The 21,476-nt window shown below is 36.4% G+C and overlaps 2 protein-coding genes across 10 annotated transcripts in view; one reads left to right on the plus strand and one right to left on the minus strand.

The window, feature by feature from the left end:
• The window catches only part of CDH18 (cadherin 18), a 1,344,136-nt gene that overhangs the window by 1,055,275 nt on the left and 267,385 nt on the right, over positions 1-21,476 (plus strand). The gene's annotated exons all lie outside the window — the stretch shown is intronic.
• COBL (cordon-bleu WH2 repeat protein) overlaps positions 1-21,476 on the minus strand; it is a 73,433-nt gene that overhangs the window by 46,318 nt on the left and 5,639 nt on the right. For 3 of the 4 annotated variants that reach the window (XM_019009168.2, XM_033512133.1, XM_033512135.1), the window contains exons 2-3: positions 5,250-5,388; positions 2,152-2,322 (exon numbers count right to left, since the gene is read on the minus strand). In XM_019009168.2, coding sequence (XP_018864713.1) covers positions 2,152-2,322; positions 5,250-5,388 — 310 coding nt within the window. The remainder of the gene's footprint in view (positions 1-2,151; positions 2,323-5,249; positions 5,389-21,476) is intronic. The other variant, XM_033512134.1, reaches the window with a different exon arrangement.

A 21,476-nucleotide genomic window follows, 5' to 3' on the forward strand; every position in this document is an offset into this window, starting at 1 on the left:
AGGAAGGCAGGCAGGAAGGCAGGCAGGCAGGAAGGCAGGCAGGAAGGAAGGCAGGCAGGCAGGAAGGAAGGCAGGCAGGAAGGCAGGAAACTTCACAGAAAGTTTCAAAAGCTTCAAAGAAAGAAACAGTTGCAGATCATAAGGAGTGAGAATTTTAACTCCACAGGATCACAGAATTTTAACTTCTAAGTGGAAATTTTTTCTTGTGGAACACATACTGCTGTTGACAGTCACCCACTCAGCAAAGGAAGACCACAGTTGTTATCAGAGAAAGCTGCTTTGAGAGTGATTTTAAAAAACCTCATGCCTTTTATCAACAGCTGCCATCACCAGTTTGTCCTCCTCCCCACCTTATTCTATGAGAAAACACATTTACTGAGGTTAGAGTTAGGAAGATTGAAAATTTTGTTGTTCTTTGAATCTACCGCCCAAATCTTATTTGAACTGCTTAAGGCATTCTCAGGCAATATAACACATCATTGCAAAATGTTGTTTTACACAGCTCAATCGCTATAGTATCTAAGCACCTTTTAGAACGGCATTAGGCAATGTAATTAGCATCTGCCCTATGTGCTGCTGTCTCTCATGGGTACATCTATACATGCTTGTCCTGTGAAAATCCACACACTTTTGTTTATCTACATAGGACACAGCATAATTACAGAGCTAAAACTTGTCTCTCTCCAGCACTGATGCTTTGAGTCTAAAATAAATACCCACTAAGCTCTTGCTCTCAGTAAATTGAGGACAATAAAAACTCATGTTATGTTTCTATGTACAAGCTTAATCAAATCCTTTTGGCTGAGATACTGTGTTTGTTTAAGAGCAAATGATCACACTGATTACATGAGGGTTGCATTGATTAAAGGGTATTTGATCAGCAAGGTAGATCGGGAAAGCATTGCAAAATAACAGTGATAGAAATGCAAATGAAGCAGAAATATTAATGCAAAGAAGGCCACAATGGATTTTTAATAATGAAAACATTGTAGGCAAGCTGATGGTATCTTGAATAAAATGAAGATTTTAAGTATGATAAGATTTCTGTGCATATGCTGGTAAAGAAGTCTTAGCATTAATCCTCAATAAGATTCAGGTTTTCTGCTAGTATGATCTCCTTAATTTCCATCATTAGCTCCAATAAAACTTACCAATTTTTATCTTCTCAGCAGATACAGGCAGATTTGAAAAGATTTGAAAAATAGTGCTTTAGATTTGGCTGGTAATCACCAGCAAACACATTTCACATTAATGTATCAGAGTAACTGCAACCTCCAGAATACTTTTGGTAAACATAAGGTCCTGGAAAGAGACCTTCTGTCAAATTAGTAGCCAATAGAGACAGTTGTCTATCCTATAGTTAGGAGACACCCTCCTAGTCTTCAAAGGAAGTGAATCCATGAGATGTCATAATGTGCAGAGCTTTGCTGCTTTTACCAGCTCTACATGGGTGTGCAGGGCAAGCCCACAGGGAACATAATACATGATCAAAGACTTGGATTGTGTACAAAGATTTAAAGGCAGTCAATGGATAAGCACGAAAAAGCATCATGAAACATGTTTTTCACAAGTACACGGGGATGTGAAAAAGATTGTACTTCTTTGTCTGATAACTGTTATGCCCCAAGGTGAAGAACACACAAAGGACTACACAGAGATGCCAAGAAGGAGGTACCCATTAGGACAGGAAGGCCCTTAACAATATACAGCTCCTGCAATTGGTTTAATTTTCCTAAGGAAGACACTGCAGTTTTTAACCTAGATTGATAGACCCATTGACTCTCAAAAGAACTCATCTCTGGGGAGGGAAAAAATTTGTTAGCACAGAAGAATAAACTTGGGGAATTAATACAAGACCACTGATTTTTTCTTTTTTTAAAGTTGAACAAAGCAACAAAGCTTGATGGTTATTTTAAAATGCTGCCTTCTGTACAATGACTAGGTATCACATGCAAAACTCTCTCCAAACAAGTGTTTTGTTTATTTTGTATTAATTAGTTATACTGCATTGGACATTTTGAAACACAACAGGCTGGAAAAAGGGGGAAAAACACACATGGATGTTTAAAGAGCAGAGAGGAAAGTCTGGAAAAGCTACCCTTGAGAGCAATCATCCAAAGAATGGAAATGCAAATACATTTTCAAACATACGTTTAGGTACCAGCTCTGTTGGTGCTGTAACATCTGCTTCTCTGTAACACACTGTTGGATCCACAATGTCACTGCCAGGAGGAGGGTAAGGTGGGGGTGGGGGGATCACTAACTGGGGGGGACCACGAGTGGTCCCCCTAGGAGGCTTTTGTGGCACCTGCCGTCCATCACCTACAGGGGGATCAATTGACTTGTTACTTCATTGCAAGATAATGATTGCTCTGTTCATTGTTTAAAAACACATTGGTTTTCCCTTACCCACATCCAGAGCCTTTCTGGATCCAATTCTGTTCCTATTTACATCCAAATAATTAGCGGAGAAGGAAAAAGTGGATTTTAAACCAACAGCAGTGGGACCAGAATTGAGCCCAGCACATACATGTGCATTACAAGTAACAAAATCACCAGTTTTGGCAGGCATAAGAATGGAGAAAAAACAGTTAGGCAAAATAAAAAAAATTGAAAAATGCTGTGTAAGAAAATGTGAAAAATGTGTTTTATTGTATCTTCTGCAGTGTTAAACTGCCTGAATTTGTTGATCTCTGAGATACTTTACATGACTATTTCCTGGCTCTTCCTGAGAGAAAGAGGTAAATGAGGTAGTCACTATTTTGTCACTATCTTACAGGCTTTTTTTTTCTTATTTTTGAGTAAATTTCATTATTTTGACATTGTAGAGAAGCAGATGATTAAGTTGTTTTTTTGCAAAATAGTGTTTGAAGCTATCAAAGGAAATGCCCATAACTTTGGGATTATTTCAACACTATGTGCAATAACTAAATAAATACATGTGTCTTTGCACCGTACTCTGTGAACCACTTTCAATGTTAAAATGACAGTTTGCAGTGTACAGAACTTGAGCTACTGTTATTTGGAACGTCCTTAGAGGTTGAAAGTGCACTGAGGAACCATGACTACCTGCTCATTCTGCTTTCATACCCTGCCTGAAGCATGTGCTGTGGTCATTGCTGAAGATGGATGCTGGCAGAGACAGATGTTTGGTCTCATCCATTCCTACACTCTCTGGCTTGAGCTTTGGGGTTGCTGAGAAGGGAAGCAGCACCAAGGGGGACAAAAAATGATTTAACCATTATGATTTTTAATTTAGGAGTCACTAGCTTCTGGAGGAGTATCTTCCAGAGACTCAATTTAATGCTGGCAAATGTGCAAGCCCTTTTTTACTGCTTTGAGGAAATTTGGCACAATATTTTGGTGTCACAGTAAATGATTCAGTATTGAATACTATGGGGAATTTGCCAGTTTGAGAAACTGGATCTCTTGCTTTGATTCACATGGCTAACTTGTGAGCCACACAGGTATCTTTAATACTTTTTCCATCATGTGGCTGACTATTTATTGCAGCACGTTTTTCCCCTCACTACAGTCTTGCTTTTTTCACAGCTTTTCTCTCATGCTTTCAGAGCCATCTGTGCTTTCTCATTGTTTTCTTGCAAGGGCCCCGAAGAGAGGCTGTTTTACCAACCCTCTCTGGCTGTAACATTTTTTTCTTGTTAATGAACACATTCATTCAAGAAAGTAGCAGAAAAGAAAAAGCACTGAAGACAGGGCTTCTGTGGGACAAGTTCTTTGTCAGTGTAAAATAATAAGGCTCCATTGAAGCAAACGATACTACGGAATCCTACATGAGCAGAGTCTGGCCCTCAAGCACTTATGTACACAGTACTGAATAGACTAAGAAGTAATTCTGCTCTGCTATATCTCATCTGTAAAATTTGACCACCAATACAAAAAAGGAACACTTATAAAAAGTTAAAGCAACAAATGTCATCCAAAAGTGACCAATAGTAGGGCAAAGCATGAGAAGCAGTAGAGTGTGACATCTGTACTGATTAAAAGTAAGCCAGTTTTCTGAAAACTCCTGTGTTATATGGCCCAGCAATAACCCTGCCCTTAGAGAGTTTAAATAAGAGATGTCAATGGAGTCAAATATGTCACATGATAATGGACTCCTGCTGCTACATAAATGCTGAGGCATTAAATGTGAAGCATTTACTGAAAATAAATGTTGGTGCAAAGCCAAGAGGTTTCATTCTAAACTGTGAGGCATTTGTAATGTAAGCAATTATGTATAACTGAATGTCATATCTGTATGTCTTAGGCATTTTATGAAACATGAGGTCAAAGGCATGAACTGAAGTGCACTGAGTGCATTATGGCACTTGAAGAATAATTCTCTTAATGTACTGAAAAATGAGTTCCAATATGCGGGGTCATTATCTCATAATTTGACCCATTATAAATTCACTTTGCTTGCTAGAAGCATAATCCTGGTGTCCTCACTCAGGCAAAGCTCTCACCAATCTCAACAAGCTACCAGGCAGACAACAACAGAGGTCTGGGAGAATGTTGTTCAGTTTTCCTGTGCAAGTAAATGTGGTGCCACATGCAGCTGAAGCTACAGTTTCTTTAGTTGAGTGTAGGTATGTATGGCATTCCTTTGAGAGCATCAGTTCTTTTTTAGTACTGATTAGCTAAAGATGCATCAGATAATGATTTATAATAAAAGTGAGGACAAAATTTAAAAAAATCCCAACTTTATTTTATATGGACAGTTGATGTCAAACTGATGGAGGACTATATGAAAATAAAATTTTTTCAGGCTTTAGAAACATGAGGAAACACTAAACCAAGTTGACTGTACTTTGGTTCTAGCAGAACTTCATGGCTCCAGGTGCATTCAGTATAGGCCTATCTCCATTTATTAGCATCTCCATTTACTATTTTTGTATTTCTATTTACTAGCAAACCATTCATGACCTTCAAGACACAGAATAGGCAAAGGGCTAGTGCTTCTGTATATAAGGTGCCAAATATTCAAATATTCTGATGAGGGTTATCTACATTTTACTACTCTGTGGTACTCTAAATGGTGCCATTTAAAAAAAAAAAAAAAAAAAAAAAAAGAGGTAATATACAAACACTTATTTCCAGACTTTCATTCTGCAAAGAAATGTAGTTTTTTCCCCCAAGTTACAAAAGTTTCCAAACTCACAGCATAACAGAATTAAGGCAACTTCAAACAGTGAGCATTGAAAGCATATGAATAGGGTCATTCAGGAGAAAAGAACGCCTCTCACCCATTGTGCTCTTCCTCTTGTCTTCCCTGTCTTCTGTCCTGTTTGGCATGGTAGGAGTAGGTGGAGCAGACACAGCTGGTGGAAGAGGGGCACGTCTCTTCTTTTTCCTTAAATCATTCAGGGATACTCCTTGTGATATCTAACAAAATTGAAAAATAAGCACAGTAAAAACACATATTTTGTTGATGTTGTAAATTTTCAATAACAAAAAAAAAGTGTTTGCCATATGACCTAATTTCTCAGCACAGTATATTTATAATGAGTGTTTATAGTGACAACCAGAGATTAAAGTATTACAGTAACATTACTCTCAGAAAAGGAAAGAGACAAGAACTGCAGACACTCACAGCAAAATACCATACAAATATAAAATACAAAATACAAAAATAGTCTGATAGGCATTTGATGGTTTTGGAAAAAAGAAAACTAGAGAGCCCAACACTCAGCAAAGCAGAGTATGACACTAAGTGTGTTGTTAAGCTTGAGCTGTAATATGATTTTCCTTTTCCATTTGTCTCTTCAAACCTTAAGTTATGGTTAAATACCCCAATTGGCATGTAGAGTGAATAAATGCTTTCTCATTTCTTTTATTTTCCTCTCAAATTCTTGTCTAAGGACTTCTGAGAGAAGAATCAGAATTGACTGTTTGCTTGCATAATGATATGAGATCACACTGTACCCTATTCATGCCTACTGGACTTCACAGACATGCTTCTGAAGATCTGTAACAGCTTGGCTTCCAATAATTGCAACATGCTGATATGTCCAGACTTCATTACTGTTTATGCTACTTTTAAAAATATGAAAATACAAATGACTTGAGTTTCATTAGGTTGCATAGAATTTTCTGTAGCTTGCTGGAACTTAGGTCTACTTCCTTTTTCCAGAAAAACAATAAAATAAAATCGTATAGGAAAATCAGTGGAATTTTTATATTTGAAAGGTACTGACAACACTAGTCGGTACCAGGCTTTGCTGAGGCAGAGAGTAATGTTGGCTGCCCACATATGACATACTGCTGACATTCCTCCAAAGTCTTCACTTCTTTGATTTAACTGCTCTGTCTGTCCCAATACTACTGTATGTAATATAGAGAATATAGGTTTTCTACTATTTCAAAGGCTTAACAAATAAAAATGACAACAATCATATTCATAGTATTTCCTTTAATCCAGAGGATTAATGGATCCTTAAAAATACAAGTGTTGTGGGAGATTTCATTAAACAAATAGTAGCTTCACACTGCTTAAATCTACCACCAGAATCCAGAGGAAAAGCACTCATTTACAGGTTTCCTTTCTTACGTTGAATAAAAAAATCTGAGACTAAATGAATTTTACAAAGATTAGGATATGAAAAGCAGCTCCTTCACTTAACCTTCCTTTTTAAAAGCACTCAGGAGGGTCCTATATTTTAAAAAAGGAATCCTTTTGTTCCCACCTTTGAGGATTATGCATTAACCACTATGCCACATGACAATCGGATACTCTCCAGCCCTTGATGAACCTGCATTCTGCATGGGAGAAACTTGGTAGTAACTACATTGCACACAGCACAGCAACCAGGATGAGCTGCACCTTCACACCAAACAAAGCGGGAAAGAAAACTGTCCTGGTCCTAATTCCTGCTATTATGGATTATGTCAGCATTTATATTAAATTTCCACCAGATATAGTGCATGATTAAAGACAGTGAGGCTAATCTAGACAAAGTTAGGCATAGTAAATGGGCAATAATATTAGGAGTAATTTGCAGTTTTGTGGACTTAGATTTTGGTCACCAAATTTCACAGAATTTGAAAAACATTGGACTTATTCCCACTATTGAGCTGAACATGGGAAACCCTGTTCAGTGAAACAGACTCATCAGGCTTTGGTTCCAAGGGGAATTACACCACGGACAGCCATCTAATGCTGCATTCTTGTCTATTGAAGAAATTGGCAAATACTTTGAAAAAAAAATCCCATTCTTCTCCCCTGCATTTGAAATAACTAACAACATGTAAGCACTTAACACTGCATCTTGATTCTTCAGGATATTAGCTTATATAAAAAAAAAAATAAAAATATCAAAGTGGGGATTTTGGTTACTACAAAGACTGCAAAATTCAGTAGCTATGGAGAACTTAAATCGAGGCACCATCTGAACTTTCCCAACACTTCAAAAGCTTGACTTTTGCAGCTCTTTAATGGCATTTTTGCAGCTTCCAGCTTCACTCCTCCCTCTCCAGACAGAAAGGTCATTTTAGTTTAGGATAAAAAATAGTTGGACTGGTGATTTAAAAGAGAAAGCTAGGAAATCTTGAGAACCAAGGCAGAAAGTAAGGAAATGTGTCTTCCCATTTAAAATTACACAGACCACTAATCACACTTCTCCAACTACCAGATGAGGGAAGGATATTAGCTTGGTATAGTCAAATCCCGCAAAGACACCTAACTGCATTCCTATGAAGAAAGGATCCTTGTTAGTATTCAGTTTATCCTTTTCAGCTCTATGTATTCTTACTTAGATCTTCTGAGGAACATTAGATAAATGTATGGATGATCACGCTGCTACAGTTAAAGAAGAGGATAGGAAATAGCAAGTGCACGACTGTAATAATGAAAGTTTGGTGAAATGCGCACACAAAAATGCTTTTATTATACTGTCAGCTAAGTGCAGTATTCTTCACAAACACCATAAAGAAGATGAAAAGCTTGTTTAAAACCAGTCATGCTACAATGTATATAAGAAGTGTCTAGTTCAAGAGGAAGGTCAAAAAATTGTTAAAAGTATCTTTTCTTTAATCCAAATCTCAGTAAATCTATGAGGCTAAACATAAATGGAAAAAACACAAAGAACATTCTGTTTCTTTCTTCCAATTGTACATACAAAACCAATAGAACTCAAAAATAATTTGTTATGGCTGGCTGCTTCTTTTATAAAGAAATCAAGCCTTAACAACATTATTTGGAGTAATTTCCCATTGAAACTTGGTTACACAAGCCCCTCTGAATCTAACAGAATATTTTATAGTCTTAGCTTAGTCTTGTGCTTCACCTATATTTATTAACAAGGAATTATTAGATCAGCTCCTTTTATAACAAATACATAATTTTAAAAGATGTTCATTAAGTTCTGACTATAATTCATACCATGAACTCAGCTAGAGATGAATAAAAGAAGTCAAAAATGACCCAAATCTAAAAAATACTCTAATTTCTCTTCCCCTACTGATAAAACCATGTACAATAATAAATTAAAAAAAAAAAAAAAAAAAAAAAAACCCCAAAAAACCACCAAAACCCATCACATTCAGGGTTCAGATGTTCTTTGAAAAATACTTCCAATATTGCAGACAAAATATCTGAGCAATGTGTTGAATGTATTTTCCTACTGTGAAAGCTCAACATACTTACCAAAATTTGAGGGCTCTAGATAAGATTTGAGAATATATTCAGAGCATAACAACAACATCATGGGGATGTTACTCAACTAAATTGTGTGGAAAAGGATCCTAAAAGGATCCTTTCAATGCCTGAAATTTTCAATCAGTAGCATTTCACAGTCACCCTACTTGCAAACAATCTGTTAAGAATGCATGTGTAAATTGAGTTTAAGTTTCCTCAGGAGTAAAAGTCTAGTCTTTTTTTTGGGTCAGGTTGCAATGAATATGAAATAATCGAAAATATTAAAGGAGGCCCAAGGAAACAAAAGTCACCACTACTGAAAATTCATCAAGCATTCAAAGACAAGGAGATTCTCAGATCAATTTCCAGTGTGAGCTCCACTCCTTTGCTTTGCCTGTCCTCTACTTACAGACCAGATATTGGTTTTGTATTTGTCAGCCCTTCCCTTTTAAACTTTCTAACAGAAACGTTTATTTATAAAAGTACTAAGTCATCTGGTAAATGCCAACTCTCTTTCATCCACAGACCCAACTAGGCCCAAATTCACTGCAGGTTTATGGCTTCCAAAACTGAGCTTCCTTCTGTAAGCCAGAAAGCGTACCATTAATTTGCATAGTTTGTGTTTCCAAATCCAAACCAATCTTTCCAATATTTTTATAAACATTGTAAGAAACATTTGTCTTATGGCAACTGAATTTTCCTTTTACTATCACTTCTATCATTTTGCCATAGAAAAGGAAAAATCTTGAAACCCAAAGAATTTTCCAGTCTTCATATTTAACAAAATTCTCCTTAAAGCAATTTTCTTCCTGCTCAAACAACACAGCTACAGATAATATAGATATATCAGCAATAGAATCATGTTTGGAACAAGGATTGCTTTTAAGGGATTTCAGATGATTGTTGAGCATATGCAAATAAAAAATTGTATAGCATATGATATAAACTGTGAGAAGAAAGTCCTTCTACTCTCTTGCATCTTTTTCCTTTTTATACAGAGTTACAAATGAGAATGTTTTATAATTTTATAGAGGAATTGACTAATTTGTATACAAATTGTCTTATTCATGGAAACAGTGAATGATTGTAGAAATTATTTTTAGAAGTAAAGAAAACTAATTGGAAAATGGGCACATGGATTCAACCACAGTACACCCTCATTAGAAAGTGGTTCCATCATCCCACACTGACTAGACACATACTGATGTAAGCAAGCCAGATTCTGACACGCCTCCTAGTGACAATATCGTGTGGGGTCACAATGCCTATTGAATTTCAAAAATGTTTAAATGGAATCCAAAGGGAAAAAAAAAAATAGAACTAACCTTTAACTGAACAAACAACAGTATCATCCCAAACTATGTGTGGGACCATCTCAAACCTTACAAAAAATTTAAGAAATCTAGAAATAATTAAGAGCCATTTTACAAGAAGCTTTAAAGAAAAAAGACAAATGTTTCATTAGTCTGCTTTAAACTCTTGATATAAATATAACTGCACTAATCCTTTATAATATTCTACGCAAGACAAGTGGTAGATTGGTACATTAGTAAGATTTATGGGTTTAGATTTAAAGACATATTCCTATGACATAACTTAAAGCAGTTGAGAAGAAAATGTTTTGATCCAAGAGGAGTCATTCTAGGAAAATCTGACAGATAAATCTTTCAGCTGCAGAATGGAGACATAAATCTGTCCACTAAACTTAATGATATAAAAGTTATTCTGCCCAGCTGATTCTGCATTTTCACAGGGCAACAGATGCTTCAACATGCCTACCACTAGAAACCACAAGAAGTCCCAGCTGAACATTAATGTGTCTTATACAACATTTATTCATGTGCCTAATATTCCTAGGACAGGTCATACATCATTAGTCTTCACTGGGATATATTGACAAAGGAAAATTCAGTGAGCTCTCAAAACTGGGTGTATGAGCAACTCATGATGCTGACCACTGTAAACTATATTGAATAAAATTGTCTATTCAGCACTGAACTTCTCTACCTTCTTTCCTTATTGGGTACTGTCCTGATTCATTTGATTAAAAAATTCATGTTTAATCCACAAGTACATGAGTGCACTAAAACACAAGTGTATTAGAAACTGCATTCAAAGACAGCCTGATGTCTGCTAGAAGCATGTCCTTACATTGCAGAATGCATCTGTGTGGGTTATTTAAAATACTTACTAAGATACCATGCAATACAACATCCTATTACCAAAACAACAGACACAGAGATAATAATAAATCTAGCACACTGAAACAATTTTAAAGAGGATATTATTTAGGAAACTTGTAATTTTGGTAAAATGCATAGAAATAACTACACTTTAGAAATTAGGAAACAGTTTCTCTGCATTGGTCATTTTAATTCCGTGATGTTGATGCGTTGGATCTCACAAGTCTGGAAATAAAATAAATAATAAAAAGCTTAGCTTTAAGTAAGCCACATGAATAAGTATGCAGGGATAGCAGGAATGATATTTGGGCTGACCAGACATGACAGTCCATGTAACTCTGGACACAGCACTTTCCTGGGAAACAGATTTAGATGGGAGACTCCCAAGCTACTGCCAACTTAAGACCACAATAATAGCAAGCAACTCTTGGAATAGGGTAACCATGTTTCAGTCCTCACAATGCAATATTAGGTGGCTTTCTCCTGACTTTGAAACTCTGCACCATGCTTTCCTGTACTGTGCAGGTGTCTGTCTCTCCTGATGGCTGCATCCTAGCTGTACTCCCTGCCTCAGCAGTACCCTGCTGCTGGAAGCGGTCAGGCACTGTGGGAAATCTGTCTTAGAACTAGAGTGCAAACTGCATCTGCCTTCTGAAAATACCCCTACCACTAATACTTTAATCAAATATCACAATATTTTGCATAATTTTGCCTATTATGCTTTATTTCAGAATAATTTTTTTGTTATATAACTTTGGTGTTAAATGGAATTTTCTAACAAAATTTAATATTGATTATTAAGAATCAGAGTCTGGCTGTAAAAACATCTTTGTTCAATAACAGATAAAAGCTTAGTATTACTGGATTTTACAGAAATTGCTATGTTCTTGTGCTATTTTATTCACAAAATGAAGAAGATAAAAGCCAAGTATGTGCTTGAATACTTGGCTGATTGGTGACAGAAAGCTAAATCAGTTAACACAAGAAAGCCAGTAAAGGTGAAGGGGCAAGCTCATTTTTCCAACTGTTTTTATATAACACACCCTTGTGAAATGTCACAGTCAAGGACAGTTAAAAATTAATGTCGTTCTAATCTTTAAACCCTTTAACTTGTTCAGTTAAATGTGTCAGAGAGGAAACTATCCATAAACAAATCTGAGATGTTAAATTACTAAGATAGCTGTGATTTCCTTCTCTGCAAATTCTCATTTCTTAGCTAGAGTATTATTTCCACTCAAGGAAATCACTCTACAACACCAAATATTTTCACATGCATTGAAACATGTAGACTACACAAGTCTGCGGATGTTTGCTTTGGCAAAGAATTGAACTTCCTCTGTTTCTCAGAATACAATGTAATTCTCCTCATTTATGTCTTCATTTGGGGGGGAACCAACAAAACCCCCTCAAACACTTAAAAATCACATTCTAAAACCACCACAAACTGATTTGCTACCAATATTCATTTCTCCTCTAGAGAAGTTAAACAAAAAAGGCAAAATTATCCTCCAGATTTTAATCTCATATTTGTGCACACATTTTTGGTTAGAACTCTACAATTAACAGAACAAATGAACATAAATAAGACTGTAAGATGCACAGTAGTAGTGCAGTTCATATTTCTTCTGACAATTTTGTCAATGAATTTGATATGATCAATGTCATCTTTTCTTTTTAAGTGACTGATTTTTGGAAAGGCACTAGTCCAAGAATTTTATATATTATCTTTTCTTTCTCAGTCTCACATCCTGGATTATAGGCTGGATGATGGGCAGATCTTTCAGTTTTTTGCCAAAATGATGTGCTGTAGCCTAAAATTTGTTAGGGCTAGAGCATGGAAGGGAATTCCCACAAGTATATGACAAAGAGAAAGGAGAAGAGTGTCCTTTCTACTTCCTATAAGTGACATTCTTCCCTGGAGCTTTTATGTTTTCATCTAGACTTAGAATTTTCTTTTGTAGACACAGCCAAGCTAAATTTATAATGCTTAGCACTAAGTCCTAGGCAATCGCCTTGGCAGTCTTCTCAATTTAGAGAAAAACGTATCTAATTTCCAGTGTTCTACCCCCTTCTATCAGCCTTCTCCTTCCACAAGAACATGGAATACCTGGGAAACATGGTTTAGGCAGTATGTCAAGTGATAGTTTCTGATTCCTTTCCGATTTGATAGGTCCATAGAATGGTTTATTTTAGAAGGGACCTTTAACTTGTTTTCAACATGCCTTCCCGCTGCTCCCTTCAAATTCCCACTCAAGCCTAGCTCTTTACAGCACTTATGAATGCCAGCCAAAAGCCCCTGTATTTCCAAAGAGGGGAGAAGAGCAAACTGGTACCACAGTGTCAATATATTACTTGGACTATAGGATAACATGGCTCCACATCAAGCTACCCCCGACAAGTGTAAAATTTTATTATTTAAAATTACAGAAAGATTCTGCTATGAAAACTAGTTTGAGGAACCTATCATGGCACACTTGTTAGCCACACTTGGAAGTGTCAGCAGGGCTCAGGGGCTGTCTGTTAGGTCTCAGGAGGTAAGAAATTATATTCAGTAACACAGGCATACCGCAAACAAAATTGACCTATGGCAACTTTAAAGAGGATGGTGCCAGATTCTTTACTGTGTTGCCCTGTGACAGGATGAGGAGCAATGGCCATAAACTAAAACACACGAAATTACATCTCAACATGAGGAAGAGCTTCCTTACCTTGAGAGTGGCAGAGCACTGGAATAGGTTGCTCAGGGAGGTTGTGGAGTCTCCCTGTCTGGGACAGAACCCCTCTGGAAGTGTTCCTGTGTAACGTGCTCTAGGGGACCCTGCCTGGGCAGGGGGGTTGGACTTGATGATCTCCAAATGTCCCTTCCATCCCTAAGAATTCTACAATTCTGTGAAAAATAGCTTGAAGTAGCAGAGAACAATTTTTTTTTATATTATACCTGTGATATTTTCCCTTACTCTCTTATTTGGCCAAACAATGACTACGCTATTAAGCCATAAAATTAAACTCGATTGACACAGCACACATTTACTTTGTAAATTTTTCTATTCTGTAATTTTTTACTTTTTTAATTTAGGTTCTATGTAAGGTGGAGTTAGAAGGAAAGTCTGAAAAGTGATGCAAACCCAGTTTCCAAATTAAGCACAGTGCTAGGGTCATTTTTCATCACTCGTTGAATGTCAGCTCTTCAGAAGTCTCTCTGCTCAAAATAATCTTTATCTATTAACTTCCCTTAAATACTGCACCCAACAAAGCCTCATAATTACTTGACACATACTTTCTTCTTTAATGAGAGTTAAAGCTTATGATGACATCAGCCTGTTCTATTTGTCTGAGACTTGCAAGCCAGATGAAGTTTACTTACTGAGCATTGCAACCCAGCCAAAATTCAGGGCTGCATAGAACAGTATGTTCTGGCCCTAATGCCTTGCCAGTTTTCAATGAAGTGCTTGACAGAGACCACATGTGGAGGTCAAGTGATGCTATCATGATCTCACCAGATGGTAAGTTGTGGTATCATTCCTGAGGCAGGTAGTATAGTCTGTTCAGAAACAGTTGGCAGGTGAACCATGAACTCACAGCCAGAAGCAACTGGATTATTCCAAAAGATCAAGAACACTATTGATGCTGGCAAAAAGACTATTCCAAGATTTTTTCTTGCACATAATTCAAGGATTGAAGTCTCAAGACATATGTTTTCTTGAAAAAAAAGGAAGTCCTCCTGCCAAACAAATCTTGCATTTTTGCATGATTATTATGCTATGTATGTTAAATTGTAATATAAAGACACTGTAAGCTCACCTTGCTTGTGTTCTTGCATATATATTAACCATCACTCCAGCTTTGATGTCAATTCAGAAGTTATAGCTACAAAGGTTATAGTGCAGGACTAGACTATTTTTGAAAAAACAACAAAAAAGGAGACCATGGAGGAAGCTTACCAAATTTTATAATTACATTCTCCAGCCCCTCTAAAGTAACAGCCTATCCAAATCAAACTGTGAAGCACTCAGCATTTCACAAAAATCCAACCTTCATTTAAAGCTGGTAAACAATTTAAATCACCACTGAACTGACATTGCTTCTACTTCCCAGACAAGGCTGCAAAACCCCTATTTCTGAAACTGCAAAAAAGCAACACAGTGGATTCTTCTTACAATGTAAAAAGACATAATTTTACAGCAGACCTCAAAATTTTAAATTCTTCTGGTGCAAAATCTATTAATTGACTGTGAACATTATCTGAGTAAAGATATTCTCAAAGGGGTATTGCAAAATGAGTTTAATCTCCAGTTGCACTTCTGAGAGGCTGTACATTCTTGTTAAAAACCTCTACTGAAATTCTGAACTACCATCTAGTTTCAACTGGCCAAGCTTGAGGAAAAAAATATAACCAATTGTTGTTAATTGCTTCTTGAATGAGAAATCTCAGATTCCTTTTAAATTATTCATCACACTGTGACACCTTAGTCTATTTAAAATTACAGGAAAAAAAAGTTGAAAGAAAAGGAGGGACAAAAAAGGCTGCTGGAAAACAAGTTGGCTGCCTAAAAAAGAGAGCTACCTAAAGTTATTAAAATGTTTTCTGCCACTTTTTTTAAAATATTTTTTAATGAGACACATGGTGCTAGTAAATAAATGTGCAGCAACATGAAGTTGAGCATTAGGAGCAATAAAGAGGATGGGTAGCAATTTGGACTGAAACAACAGAATTTCTTTAGAGGCACAGAGAAGAAAATTCTGTAATACAGTAGTAAATACAACATACCCTGTACTCTGATACTCTTTGAAGATGTTGAGCAAGTAGACACTACCCTGTATGTATCACTTAAGCTGTAGTTTTTAATAACTACTTTAAAAGAAATAATGTGTTCAAGTGTGCATACACCAGAATTAAATTTTGGAGTTTTTCCTATAATAAAAAGAAGTATAAATTACTCCCTTTCTCTAGCAGCTTTTTTTAGCCTTCCTAAATTTCATGCTTTACATGATAGCAAGATAAGCCTTCAGCCATCATTGCACTTTACTATTTTCTTTTAATTTGGGCCTGCATCATTTATCCAAAGCAAAGTGCAGCTGTTAGCTAAATTAAGCATCCAAACTGCACAGCAAACATTATCTGATGTGGTGTCTGCTGGCTTCATGTTTGCCATCTGATTATTGTTTTGTAAGACATGAACAAGTCTGGATATTTCTCTTTCTGAGAATGAACTGAATGACATTTTTAAAGCTCTTTAAAAATAAAAAAAACACCTTAAAAGTGGAAATGAATTGCTGAGTTTTAATTTCTTAGTCATTTACTGTGGTATAGGGCATTTTAAAGACCACAGATTTCTTTTATTACTCACTTTTGTTTCTACTAATTTCTAAATTCTACTAAAGGTTCTGTACACCCTTGGTAATGGTCTCTACTAGGAAAGGATAGAAATAGCCAGGTTCAGTTCCAGTGGAAATATGAAATATATAAAACTTTTCAGGTATATGATTGGCTACAGAGACAATTGTTTCTATAAAAATTAATGTAAGTCATCACAAAATTTTATGTCTGTGAAGGGCGACAGTTTGTACTTGGCTTTTTTGACCAGGCCATTATGTGAAAGCCATTAGGAAAAGCTCCACTCTTATATACTCCTAAAAAAATATATAGTGTGGTCCTTCAAGCAAAAATAGATAGACAGAGGGAACACCCAAAGACATCGACTTTCTATCTCCTGAAAGGTAGAAATATCATCCTTTTCTGAGTAAAAAAATAGCCCTGTCACTGCCCAAGGCAAAAGTGTCTTAATAGTTCCTTCCTCAGAGGACCTGCAACCTAGAGAATATATCTGGCATGCACCTGGATCTGATACAGATTTGAAATGCAAAGGGATCACATCTTTCATGCTGCTTTGTATTTTATCAGTGAAAGGCACATGTCCTCTCCACTGGACATCACCCATACATCTCCCAGCCACCTGCAATATGAGCTGCATAAGTACATCTCAGTATCTTGAGATGCAGACCAAGGGGCCTGCAAATATAACCTTCAGAGACCTGTGGGGCTCTTTGATACTGAAGTTACACTACCAAGTCATAAAATGCATACCAGGCAATTTGCTTTAGGGTTTATGGTGCAAAATTCTTATTGGTCCTATGATTTACTGGCAAAACTTCTAGCTTCATTCTGCAAATGCAATTTTACACTTAGAAGCACAAAAAAGAGACTGATGAATCAGAATAGCAATCAAAGGCAGCTGTTTCTGTTTTTAATGACAAACATGTTTTTCTGGTCATCAAATTACCACTGATAAGAAGACCTAGTGAAGTCATTGTGAATGCTGCCAGTGACTTTTCTGGAGTGACATCAGATCATATGAGACAATTACTTGGGTACGACTCTTCAGTATTCTCCAAAAATAGCTGCATGTGTTAGATCAAGGGTTCTGCTCAGGCTTCTTTATTAGACTGTGGCAGGTACCTACAGGACAGCAGAAGAGGAAAGGTATGTTCAATACTACCTTCTTCCAAATACTTCTGTGGTCAACAACCATCTTCATTTTAGGGACTTTCTGGTGTGATTTATCCTTCAGAATTCATAATGGATTTGTCTTCCTTGCAGCATTTTTTCAGTCTCCTCTTAAGCTCATGACTTTTAGTGTCCATAACAACCTTGGTGGACCAGTTCAATGAAGACCCACATGCTTTGACTTTGGGAGTTTGCCTGTATCCTATTAGCTCCAAATGCTCCTGTAATGGCTGGATGAAAAGTCAAATCCTTATCCATAGGCTTCAATCACTTTTTCAAGATGAAGAATCATAGTTTAGTTAAGTTGCACCACTGACTCCACACTGTACTAAACTACTCCACACCTTTGATCACCTTTGATGTCCTTCCATGAGTCTCATCCTATTCTGTAATATCCTTAATGTAATTATTATGTATATATATTTATATATTTACAGTAATATTATATATATATACTGTAATATATTATTATTATATATATATAGCTCTGTAATATACTGTTTTAGTATTTAAGATGGCATAAAAAAGCTCACAATGTAGGGGTGATAATAAAGCTATATTCTTACCCTTTTTACCTCTCCTAAAATACTCTGAATCTGATTTGCTTTTTTGATTGCATTGAACTTTCAGACGACATTTTTCAAATAAAAATGTCTTCTGATTCAAAGATCTTCTAAGTCAGTTATTGCCAGCCGAGAGAGAGATAAGTATCTTAAAAGGTCTTAGGGAAAATTCAGAGTGGCCTTTTCTCATGAATACCACTTCACCCTTCCCCCACACTGAATTTAACTATTTTCATCTGCAAGTGCTCCCAGCACTCTCCATCTCATAAGGTCTTTCATCTGTTGCTCTTTGCACTCAGTCTTATTCATTGCTATCCAGATAACTCAAGTAGGAGCAACAACATTCCTTACTTTATTGTTTCTTTTTCAGGTCATTTCTTAATGTGATCAACAGGACTCCAAGACTGCTGCAACATTTCACCACTAGATGAGAAGACCATTTAGTCCTAACCTGCAATCTCTCTTCTCTTTTCTTTTCTTTAGTGTCTGCTATTTAAGAGTAAGATGACCTTATTTATTATGGAAGTTAGGCTTGGTTTCCTTATGAAATTCTTGATGAGGGAACTTGGAAGCTTTTTGTGGAAACCCAGGCAGACTGTAACAGGCAGATCACACCCATCTGTTTGCTGAAAGCATCAAGAGCACTGTAAGGGAGTTGTAAAGCAGTGTTTCTTTTTTACTAAAGCTACATTTACCTTATTCGCTATCTTTATAAAGATGTAAACTGGTTAAATTCTCTATTATATTTGTTGTAACTTTTTCAGCAAATAAACCACCTAAGGAAGCTTGGAATTTTTTTATTTCACTTACACTTTCCAAACAGCAACTACATCTTTCACTTATTTTCTCTGAATTTCTTCATGGAAACCCAGTATGTGGGATTGGAAGCATTTAGCAGTATTATTCAGTAATTTCTCTGTTTCTTTGCTCCACATAGAAGAAAGAGACTTGCTACAGAGACAGTTATTCTATACAATCTTTCCCATTTCAGATAGCATCGCAGTCTCTGGTAAATTATCTTGAGGATACTTCACATAGCTGCTGCTCAGACAAAGGAACTACAGCGTGCTCCTTAGACAAAGAACTGAAATGCACTCATTTTCTCTGTTATTGGACAAGCTTGATGATCATTATCTGTCTGTGCCAGCAACCTTTACCTGTGAAAAATGTGAAGCTGAGTTCAAGTGTTTTACCATCCCAGACTAACAGGCAACTCTCTGGCCAAAGAGTAAGACAAAATAAAATATTTCTATATGGTTCCATGAACAGAGTAAAAAGACCCCATGATAACCATAAACACTCAACATCCATAGATAATCCTAAATGAAATAAATCAGTTTCTAACTAAAATGTCAGGCAGAATGACAGAAAAAAGGACAAAAAATAGATACAAAAAGCCTAACGGAAAATTTTTGTAGTTACCATGAAGTATTTATAGCCAAAATAAGCAATTGCTACATGAATTTGATGTGAAACACAGAAACAAATAAAACAAATATAATCTCCATTATTAATTGGTTTATCAATAATTATTTGTCTGTATCAACAAAGAGAGAAACACAGCTACACTTTGACCTTATCAAAATAGTGCCCCATGCCAATTGTCTAAATAGTCCTCAGCGTCTGGATTTGGGATCATACAGCAGTAAAATGTGCACTCCAGCACCCAGTATCCAAACTTTAATACAAAAAACTAGCTTCCTTCTTTAAGGCTTACATAACTTGGACATTTGAACAGCGTTCTAGAGAAAGAGCATCTTTAATAAAGATTCAATATCCCTGCCTTCATCACAAAATGTTGTTGAGAGATATCACATATTGCCTGAAAATTCTAACAAGTCTGCCACAAAGACTGGAGAATATCACAGCTAACACTCATGACATACTCAGTTAATGAACAAAGACACTTCTAAAAATAACATGCAGCATTCACATTTCAGGCCTCTGTGCACAAAAAGAAAATCTAAATCAGAGCAATTGAAAAGACATATAAACTCAGTCATTAATTAACTTTAAATCAACATTTTGAACAAATTAAAAAGTCAGTTAAGTGTTCTCTCTCCTCCTGAATAAATCCTGCTTTCATGTCCTCAGGGAACTTATAAAAACCTGAAAAGCGACCTAGAAGATACAATAGGTTGTAGAAATAAAAGACACATTTTGAAAAACAGCTTTTTCCTACAGCAAAATATGATTCATTGCATCCTTCCTCAGAATGTGAAAAAATGTATCTGTTATTCTCAAAGGAGATTTCTGGATGCCCCACAGAAAAAAAAAAAAACCCACAAAGCAAAATGAAAACACATTCACAGAACACTTAAGGGAGAAAGGAAATGTGTCATAAGAAAAAGGTTGAGAAGACCTCACCCAGAAGACCTTTGAATCAAGAGAAACCTCCCTTCCTCCCTAAAATATGATAAAAAAAGCATGCATTCATATCTTGTTGACTTCTAGTGGACATTTCTGGTTTAGGTGTAACCTATGAAAGAAGATAAGTAATCTGAAGTCATCCACCCTTTTGTTGGATTCTGGGCTTCCTATTAAAACAGAATGCATCTGTCACATGCCCCCCATGAACTGCTCATTACATTGCATCTTATACACAAGCCATGAAATAAAGTACAAGATAGAAGGAATGAAAATACCTATATCATAAACATATACTCCTGTAGTACAAAAAACTAACCCCTCCTTCAATTATGACTTCAATTATGACTTCAATTATGACTGCAATACTTTCTTAAAAAAATAGGATCTACTGACCAGGTAAAACAAAACTAATTTGAAACTTTTCCTCTTGGGACTCAGGACTCTGATCAGAGTGAAATTTAGACAATAGTAAGTTACAGGAGATGCACAAAAGAAGAGAAGAAGCCGGTATGAGCTCCTTCTAGAGGTGTTGTTAATTAAGTGGGTTTTAGACAGATGTCTACAATAAATCTCAGTTCTGTAAGAAGCCATGGTTTCAGCTATGATTCTTCTGTCCCTCAGCTTCCCAAAACTGCAGTGCCTGCTGGTATCACGCTTCTCTTACAGGATGACGATTCTCATGGCCCAAGAAAATTTGTGAGGAAAAAAAGGCTGTCATCCACACACAGGTTCTTACTCAAGAAGAAAAAACAGCTCTTTCTCAGACAGAAAGCCAAATGCAGGAGTATTACTATTTAAAATATCAGATTTATTATAAATATCCAGAGAAAAAGCAGATTTAAGACTCAGAGGGCACACAGAGAGAGAGCTCTGCTGGTGGCATCCATACTGACACAGATGTACATGGCAAGAACTTACTCTACACTGTTCTACAGGATGTGTGTTCATGGCTTTAAGGCTTAATTTGCAGCCACAGGGAAATATGTTGTTTTGAAAACCTGAGGAGAACAACAGTAACAGTGCGATTTCATATCAGTCAAGATTATCCTTGCAGCCAGCTAACCACAAATCCATGGCATTAGATTATAAAGAAGTAAGGCGGATGAGAGGTTATAATTTTGTGCAAACATGCATGAAAGATAACTGTGCAAAAACCCTGCTCCGCTGGGGAGACATCAGTGGAAGAAATGCTTGCTTTGCTCAGATTTTTTTGTATA

This window comes from Parus major, chromosome 2 (genome assembly GCF_001522545.3).
Source record: "Parus major isolate Abel chromosome 2, Parus_major1.1, whole genome shotgun sequence".
NCBI classification, from domain to species: Eukaryota; Metazoa; Chordata; class Aves; order Passeriformes; family Paridae; genus Parus; species Parus major.